The sequence below is a fragment of the Setaria italica genome, chromosome IX, assembly GCF_000263155.2.
Source record: "Setaria italica strain Yugu1 chromosome IX, Setaria_italica_v2.0, whole genome shotgun sequence".
NCBI lineage: Eukaryota > Viridiplantae > Streptophyta > Magnoliopsida > Poales > Poaceae > Setaria > Setaria italica.
In genome coordinates, this window is record NC_028458.1 from 9,353,281 (window position 1) to 9,363,168 (window position 9,888).

At 45.2% G+C, this 9,888-nt stretch overlaps 1 protein-coding gene across 1 annotated transcript; it reads left to right on the plus strand.

Moving 5' to 3' along the window:
• The first annotated feature begins 5,011 nt into the window (after positions 1 to 5,011).
• On the plus strand, positions 5,012 to 6,479 carry LOC101772536 (probable BOI-related E3 ubiquitin-protein ligase 3). The gene is made up of 2 exons (XM_004982152.4): positions 5,012 to 5,558; positions 5,676 to 6,479. Exons 1-2 carry the CDS (start codon positions 5,085 to 5,087, stop codon positions 6,216 to 6,218), a joined length of 1,017 nt encoding a protein of 338 aa, XP_004982209.1. The 5' UTR covers positions 5,012 to 5,084; the 3' UTR covers positions 6,219 to 6,479.
• Positions 6,480 to 9,888: the final 3,409 nt, after the last annotated feature.

The window sequence follows — 9,888 nt, forward strand, 5'->3', positions numbered from 1 at the left end:
CCCCAACTCCCAACTTTGGCACTATGCAAAAAGAAGATTCCCCATCACATCAAATTTGCGGTACATGCATGGAGTACTAAACGTAGACGAAATCAAAAACTAATTGCACAATTTTGTTGTACTTTGCGAGACGAATCTTTTAAGCCTAATTAGTCAATATTTGGACAATAATTCACAAATACAAACGAAACGCTACAGTGTTGCTACAGTAATTTGGGTGCACCCAAGTTGGGCAACTAAACAAGGCCTAGAAGAGCCTTAAAGGTAACCGAGAAAAGGACATGATGGACGTTGATGTGGTGTGGCTTGTCCATTCTGCCTGCTATGCCGGTTTGCTGTTAAATTTTAGTGCTATACATTGGTTGATATTTGTTCCAGTCAGAAACATTTTCTTTCTGCCCATCGAGGAAGCTATATCACAAAATTCCAGATATTTCTGTACACCAAGTCACCAATTAATGATAATTTGCGCAAAAAATGAAAGTCAACCAACATATATTTCACACAAAGTGTGCTTATTACCTATCCATTGTATTTTTTATAAAGGAAAACATGAAAGGAGTTTGTAAGTTTAGTGCAGAACAATCTCTGTGGTGACTTTTAAGCTAAACAAGTTTGTACATCTATCAGTTTGTTCCTAATACTATACAAATCACTTATAAAAACAGAAGTACAGAAAAAAAAAGGCATGCACCATTGATGTGCTAACCTATCAATAGCATTTAATTTTCTCAAAGGAAAAAAACAAATCGGGTTTATCACTCAAGGATTCGTCAAACATCTTGTAGATATAGTTTTATGGTCACTTAAATTATAGAATATCAAATGTTTTACTTTTAAACTTTTTTTACATTTTACTTTGCAAAAAATTTAGTTAATTGTTCTATTACTAAATATCATACCCCCTTATTACAACTTCCCAAAACATTATAGTACCAACTATGTTTTGCTTTATGGTTGAATATTTTGATCTCATCGCGATGGGACTTAACTTATCCCGGTCAAAGAAGATCAGGTGCATGATGGATAGACGTTTCACTGAGGGCTTGTTTAGAACCCGATCGGAACAATTCCTAATTGATCCCCATGTTCCAAGATTTATAGAACTTATAAAATTGTTTACAAATATTTTACAATAGCAATAACAATAGAGGTTTCAGATATAGCCTATCCAGGTTATTCTTTTAAAAAGAAAATATATCGTTGCATCTGGAGTCACAGGAAGCAAATCTTTTTCGCGAGCAGGTGTGTGGTGTAATCAAACTTAAAGTCAATGTGGATATAAATAATAAAATAAAGGTGGCCACAATACGATCTCTATCATTTGATAAGTACAGTATTAATTGATTCTGGTTTCTATGGCAAAATCGGTTCATCGTGGCATATAATAATTGAAACCGATCAACTCTGGATATGGGTTTGATTTGATGTAATGGATTTGACGAGGATCCAGTACAATCTGAACTAAATAAAAACAAATAAACCGAAAAAATCCTACAGGCCCAAAAGAAGCTTGAGCAATCACAGCATGGTAATAATCTACTGCATTTAAATCCAAAAATATAGCAAAAAAGATTTATTTTAAAAATTGTGGCTTGAAATTAAACAATGTATTATCTGCGCACAGGAGGCAATGGCGATGGGAAGTTATGGAGAAATTGGCGACGCAACCACACATGAAAGTACAGGTTCAGGCGTGCAGCTGTGATGGCCATCATCACGGCAGGATTACGACGTTTCACCGATTGGCTAGACTGCATCACAGTAATGCATTATTGACGACGGTACTGATCGATAGATGCGTCTTGCTTGCATTGGCGTACTCGTCTCTTCCAATGAACAATGCTCGATCAGCGATCACGTGCAACTTGTGAACGACGGAGGTCTGAAACTCTGAATCGAGGATCCCGTTGCGTTCAGCGACATTGTAGCAGGGATGCAACGGCTAGCAGGCTACTACCTTTTGCGCTCCATGACAACGATACGATCAAGGGAAACTGAGAGCTAACTGCACTGAATTTGATGCGTCGCGCAGGGACGGTCCAAGGACGCCATCAGCAGGATATGAAATGAGGCCTCTGCAAGTTCCTTTTTCTAGCCTTCTGACCTAGGAGTACTATAGCTACAAGACGTTTACTTGTCAGCTGCCACAGTGTTTCAGGAAACATGTCGCCCGTGCACAATATTATTTTTTTTGTTTTGATTTCTCCGACTTACACTGTTACACATTGTAGTCAAACTTCTTATCACGTGTCGACTACCAAGAGAGCTTGGGGTATTGTATACGATGACAGTAATCCGCACAGATGCAACATCGAACTTGACTACAGGTGTTTCGCCAAAAATAAACGCACATAAACATTACTCCATTTCAACCAAAATATATGGCTTTACGAACATAACTTTGGCAATACGTTTATAATGCAAACGCCCTGATTAGCAATGCATATATGAAAGCATGACATTCAGGAAAAAAGATAAGTATAAGCATTAAAATGTATACTCCCCTGTTTACGAAATAATTCATCCATTATATTCCCTGGTTCAAAATAATTGAAAATTTTGGTCCAATCGGTATGCAGCTATATATGCGCAGTCGGACATTGGTTTTAATAAGATGCCAACCCCTTGACTGTATGAAATCATTTTAGAATCTTTTTTGTTTTGTTTGGTTGGTCAATGACGATAATAAAATGCTGCCCCTTCCTATTGTTACTCATCAAATTAAATACCTTCCCTTCCTACGGTATATGTCTAGATTTGATTCCAGACTCGGGGCTGTTTGGAAGGAGGAGGCTAAACTTTAGCCCTGTCACATCGGATGTTCGGATACTAATTAAGAGGACTAAACATAAGCTAATTACAAAACTAATTGCAGAACCCCTAGGCTAAATCGCGAGACGAATCTATTGAGCCTAATTAATCCATCATTAGTGAATGGTTACTGTAGCACCACATTGTCAAATCATGCACTAATTAGGCTTAATAGATTCGTCTCGCGATTTAGCCTAGGGGTTGTGTAATTAGTTTTGTAATTAATCTAAGTTTAATACTCCTAATTAGTGTCCAAACATTCGATGTGACGGGGGCTAAAATTTAGCCCCCTCCTCCCAAACATCGACGAAACAGCAGGAATCGCCATCCCTGCAGATGCCAACTCCTTTTTCCGTTTCTGACCGGAATAATTAACCACCTGCCGGGCCTACCAGCCAGGCCCCTGTCGTGGGCCCCGCCAGGCGTCCCCACCCCGCACCCGGGACTGTGGACCCAGGGGCAGTCCTGTTCCGTTCCGCTAGTTCGCCGGGGTGCTCGATCGATTGCTCGGCGACACGTACGGATGCCACACGGCCCGGCGGACGCTGCCATCCTCCTCGTCTCCTTGTGTTGTGCGTGAATCACGTATGCATCGGTAGCTAGCTAACTGACGGTGAATCACTCTGGAGTCTGACGCTATGCTCTATGCTAATCCCGTGGCTCCCTCGCTTGTTCGTTTCCTCCTCATCTCCCTAGAATAGATCTCTATCTCAATGTTCCTTTCCCATTTCCAGAAGCAAAGAGCTAGCACGGCATGGCTGGACAGAAAGGATTTTGTGCAGTCGTGCGTGGCCGTCCGTCAGTTTCAGTTTTCATTTGTTTTGTCGCTTGCTCGCTGCACCAAAAATAAAATGAACTTCCTCGAGGAAAACAAAGCAGTATGAAAAAAAGAAAACGAGGCATAGGATTTAGTTTCTTTTTTTTGTTATTCGTTTCCGAGTTCCAACGATGCGATGCGATGGGCTGGCCGTAACGTTGCGATTCTCTCTATCTTTTTTATTTGGCGCCGGTTTCGATCTCCTACCATTATTTCGTTTCATTACTACTGTGGTATATAGTATATGCCTGTATCTATAGCTGTTTTGTTTACAGCAAACGTATCCATACGTGAAGGCTGCTGATCAATGCGCGGGATCCCGGGAAGCAAGAGAGATTAATAATCCGGATGAATTTACAGAGGCAACGATCTTCGATCTCCTTGCCATATATCTTTTCTTTCAATTTGAGCCCTTGTGCGTTACACTAGATCAAGGCTATCTCTAGATCCTTCCTGTTTAATCTACCCCAGATTCTGCATGTACGTACGTCCAGCTGTACACGCCATATAAAAAAAAAATCCTGTATGTACTATGAATCAAAGGTTGCATGCCTTGATTTAGGTCGAGCACATGCAATGCATGCGTGCGTGCAGATGTTAATTACAGCACGATCGAGCTCCAAATCTTGGCGATTATTTCGCTGGGATGACCTCTTCCCAGCCGATCAAAGAAAAACGCTTGCCACTACTCGTTTAACGCTTTCCTATCTCGACGCCCCAAGGTTCGAGCCTGCCGTAACCGAGCCCGGCCGGCTGATTTGGCGCCGCCACCACGCGTCCGTTAGCCTTCATCAATAACCTGCTAATCAATCCCTGTGCCTCGCATGCATATGGACATATATATACTTGCTGGCTATGTGTATATTTGTATATATGTAAATATAGTTAAATCCCAGCGGAAACCCACAGAAATCGGGCAACGATTCGTGGTTTCTACTCCAAACAAAGCCGGTCGCCAGCAAGCAGTTGCCTGCTGCTAAAATCTCTTCCAAAGGGCGCCGGGTTTATTTGCCTTTTTTTTTTAATGTGATCCATTCATGGAGGATCTGTGACGACGATGCTGGCCGCTTGCGTACGTTCTCACTGACGGCCGGCCAACCCAGCTAGCCGCGCGCAGCCCCCCGTTCGTTCCACGTCGTCTTCCTCCGTTGCCGCTAAGCCTCTCCCTCCTCCCAAGGTTAGCTAGCCGCTGTGTGACCTCACCCTCCACCCGCATCGCCATCTCCACAGGCCGCATCCGTCCATCCATCCAGCCGCATCCACCATCTTGGGCGCCGGGCCGGGCCCCACCACCGCAGACCGCGCGCCTTTGCTTGCTTCCTTCGTGGACGACGGCTAGTGCGCTGCCTGCTCTCCTATATAAGGCCTCTCGGAGGTTGAGGACAAGATAAAACTCTGTAAAGAAGGAGCACACGCCGACCGTGCCGATCGATCGATCGATCGCCCGCTCGCCATGGCCGTCGACGCGCACCACCTACTCCACACAGGAGGAGGAGCGGGAGGGCAGAGGCAACTGCTGGCCCACGCGGGATGGGCCTGGGCGGGCGACGCCGCGTGCTACGAGGCGCCGGCGAGCGCGGCGCGGCAGCAGGGACAGCGGAGTCCTTGTTACGGCGGCAAGGAGGTCGTCGCGGCGGGGAGACCGACGGCGACGACGGGCCAGCAGGTGTTCCAGCAGTCGTGCGTGGCCAATCCGGCGCCGGCGGCGGGGCAGTACGCGGCCGGCCCGCGGATGTGCGCCGCGGACGCGTCGGAGAGCGGCGTCACGTTCGGAGGAGGCGGCGCGCAACAGGAGGTGATGATGGCGCCCAGGAAACGGAAGCGCCCCGACCAGATACAGACGCCGGTGCTTGGTCTTGGCGCGGCGGACGTGGCGGCGCACTTCCAGCAGCAGCTGGCCGACGTCGACCGCCTTGTGCTGCAACACGTAAGGGCCTCGACCGACTGATCGATGTGTGCTTCTTCGGCGTGCCCGCCGGCATTTTGTGTCGCTTATGTGTGATGATGAAATGATACGATTCCTTTCTGTTTTGATTATCTGCAGACCACGAAGATGTGGGTGGAGATAGGTGAGCAGCGTTGCCGGCACGCTAGGCAGGTGGTGGCCGCTGTTGAGGCCGCGGCGGCCAAGCGCCTGCGCGCCAAGGACGAAGAGATTCAGCGCATTGGGCGTCTCAATTGGGCGCTGGAGGAGCGGGTTAGAAGTCTCTGCGTAGAGGCGCAGGTGTGGCGCGACCTGGCACAGTCCAACGAGGCCATGGTTAACGCGCTCCGCGGCGAGCTGCAGCAAGCGCACGACGCCCAGCAGGCACGCCGGGGCGTGGGCACCGACGACGCCGAGTCGTGCTGCTGCGGGGAGAACGGTGTTGCCGGCGGTATCGGAGCCGACGATAACGAGGAGGAAGAGGCCGGGACGTCGTCGGCAAGCCACAAGAGGATGTGCACGATGTGCGGCAAGGGCGCGGCCGAGGTGCTGCTCTTGCCTTGTCGGCACCTGTGCGCGTGCGCGCCGTGCGCGGCCGCGGCGGTGGCGTGCCCGGCGTGCGGGTGCGCCAAGAATGGCAGCGTCTGCGTCAACTTTTCGTGATGCTGCAAATAGTATTAGAGTAGGTTCTGCTCTCCTCCGTGTTTCTTTTTTGTGTTTTTGTTGATGGGATGATATAGGCGCGACGGTTTTGTGATGTGGATATGAGATAGATGCAGCTTCTGTAGCTTTTTTTTGTCCTGAAGCCGTTGGATCTATCGATCAACAAGAAAAAAAAAAGGACACGAAAATTAGAAACCTTGCATATCCTTTTGCTTCAGTTGTTTTTCTGATTTTCATACATATTTGTTCTCTCCAGATTTACTTCTTGTTAACTGATTACAACGTTTTGATTTAACTTTATCTGCGGCCAACAACTTATATTGGTACTGTACAACATGGGATTTAGCTTTTGCCGCCATGGTAAAATGGATCTATTGTGTTTAATTGTTGAATCCTCAGGAGAATAAAGGTCGGTGAAAAACCTTCCTTTGGCTTGTCATGAGAAGTGTTACCTCCTCTGCTGAATACCTCTGCACTTGCATGTAGTTTTTTTTTCTTCAACGGTTATGCTTTGTTTTTTTAACGTTCAGTTTTGCAAGTTGAGTAACACATAATACATTGGTGTACCTATGTACACTTCAAAATGTTAGCTAAAAATTACGATCTCATAGGCATAACATAGATACTCAGGTGAGTCTTGAAGCATAAGGGATCATGAGTTTGTTGCAAGTCAAACTATTTAAGGTTTATATAGTGAAGAGTTTAACGTCTACCACATTAGAAAAGTAAAGTATGAAAATGTATTTCATAAAAAATGTAATAATACACATTTGATATTGTAAACATATAATAAATTAAAATACTTTAGAATAATAATATTTACTATATCAACCGAGCCCAATTCTTTGATGAGCCTAGTAAAAAAAGTTTATTTCTTCATTTTTCATTGTGTAAATATAGCAGGCAGCCTGAAGCTAACCCAAGCCCAACTTGAAATAGGGGGGCTAATTATGTCAAGACGTGGCGGGTGTGGACATCAACTTTTGGTCCAAAAGGGACCGAGCTTTGCCTCGGGCCTCCACACAGTCCAAGAAATAAGTAACGATTCGAAATCATTTCTTTAAATAGTTTAGAATATGAGCACTAATGAAACTATTGTTAATGTTTCTTATGCATAAGGTTTGAAACCATAAATGTACGGTAACATTGTAGCCTTTCTCTAGAAGTATGCATCCAAAGGTTCCACAAACTACAGTTATCTATCTTTGTATCTAACCTAACATATTAGTCCTATCATGAAGCAAAGATTGCATATACAAAGATAAATAAACATCATAACACAATTGAATACATGTTAATCACATCCACACATATACACAACATAGCATAACAAAAGGTAACAAAAGCATATATATATCACCTTCTAGTTGCAGTTTTTTTTTGCCAACAGATAAGCGCATCATGCAACTTCATAAAGCAATATTTAGACTACTACAGCTGATCTACCTCCCGAATAATGACCACCCTACGAAAGGTCTAGATCATATCACAATAGAGGTTCCAACGGTACGAGCAGGAGCTCACTAAGGGAGACATCCGTGCATGTATGTAGTTGTCATGAAAGATCGGCATGCTAGATCTAATCTCCACGATTACATAAAAGTATGATGTATAGTCTAACCATGGATAAAACTAGGATAAGCACATTCATGATAATAGAAAGTATAAGATGAGCATTATTCGAATAGATTGGATGGCACGAAGAACATTGTTCAAATAATAGATGCGTTAGATCATCATTTATGAGTGCATATCATTAATGATATGCTATTGGCTCTTGAACTCTCCATGGCACAATTACACAGGGATAACAGGGTGGTTACGGCTGTACTCCAAAGACTTATGGCAGCCTTCATCTCCATACGGTGTGTCTCCTCCTGTTTCATCGATAATAGTGAATGGATGCAAATGAATATCGAGGAGGGGTATTTATAACCTAAAGACATTGTGGCAAGAAAGGTAGGAAAGGGGTCATGCGGTGATCGTTCAAGAGGGAGTGTTATAAAACAATCGGACTCTAGAACCGTAGGTCTAGAGAGAAAGGAGGAAAGTCCTAGTCTAAGTCCGATTACTTGTGGACTTTTACCAAAACTCTAAACTTAGTTCGAAGTATATATATCGGAGGATCACCCCTATTGTAATAAAGAGAAGCTCCATCTATATCGTGTCTTATCTACTTTGTTCTTGCACTTTGTCGTAAGAGACATGAGAGGGAGAATATCTAACCATTGACGACGTGCCTTGAGTGATTTGGGGTGCGCACGGAGGCTCGCTCTGTAGTGATTTGATCGCGGGTTTAATTTAGATCCGTCGGTCGGTTTATTCTCTAATCTAATTTAATTTATTTCTAGTCGGGTCATGGTGTGGTTCGCTCTTCACCCCTCTCTGCGAACATTGCATCTTAACTTTCAGCCGGTACAAGTACGAGTGTGTACATACATGTGTCTACATACAATGTGTATGGATCAGGACTCTAGCTAATACTAGTTTACTACTTCCTCCGTCCTAAATTATAGATCGTTTTAGTTTTTTAGATTCGATAGCTATGCATCTAGACATAGTGTATATCTTAGTATATATCAAAATATGTGAATTTAGAAATGGCAAATCGATCTATAATTTGGTGGACGGAGGAAGTAATAATTATACATATAGTACTTCTGTACAACATTAGAGTTAGCGACATTATGCCATGCAGGTGATCGATCTGATGAATACAGTTTCTCTTTTCAAGGCAGGTACTGTCTTACTTGTACCATATCATAGGTTTATTAATAGTGAGAAATAATCCTCACAGAAGCTAGCGATGCCCGCGCTGGCGGCGGCGGGCATGAGCGAGGCGATGTGCAAGAGACGATAGAGATGGGCAATGCCCAACTGCACCGATCGTCGCCATGCGCACGTACAGCGCGGTCAGGTGCGCATGCAATGCTGCCGTGCGTGTGCACCGACGCAATGCTGGCAATTGGCAAGCCAAACAAACTAGCCGATCGATATTGTCAACAGGTTCCCAGCCGGACTGCGCGGTGCGCTCGGGATATATTACAACGACGCTACTTCTGACGCTTTCGCTAGCTAGCAACAAAATCCGAAGCTGCCGCGGCACGCCACGCCACCCCAGATGATGGACCTTGCTCGTGCGGGCCACGGTGACCGCGCGCAGCACTTGATGTTGGCAGAACAGTAGTAGTTGATTGGCCGGGGGAGCGACCGTGCACGCCGGCGGGCTTGCCGACGCGACGACCGGCCACTCGGCCCCGGCTCATCGATAGATCACTTGCGGAGATCCTGATGTGCCCCAGCTGCCTTCTGAATGATCAAGCTCTGATCCATCCACTCCACGCCACTACTGCCGGGTAGATCCTGATGTACTCCGGCGATCCATACGGCCCACCATATATTGATGCATGTGTGGCTGCACGATGCATTGGATCAGAGAGCCGATCGAGAGGCACACCGGCCCCGCTGCTGTTTTGATCCATCTTAGGGGGTGTTTGGCCAGGAGGGGCTAAATTTTAGCCCCTGTCACATCGGATGTTTGGACACTAATTAGGAGTATTAAACATAGTCTAATTACAAAACTAATTGCACAACCCCTAGGCTAAATCGCGAGACGAATCTATTAAGCCTAATTAGTCCATGATTTGATAATGTGGTGCTACAGTAACCA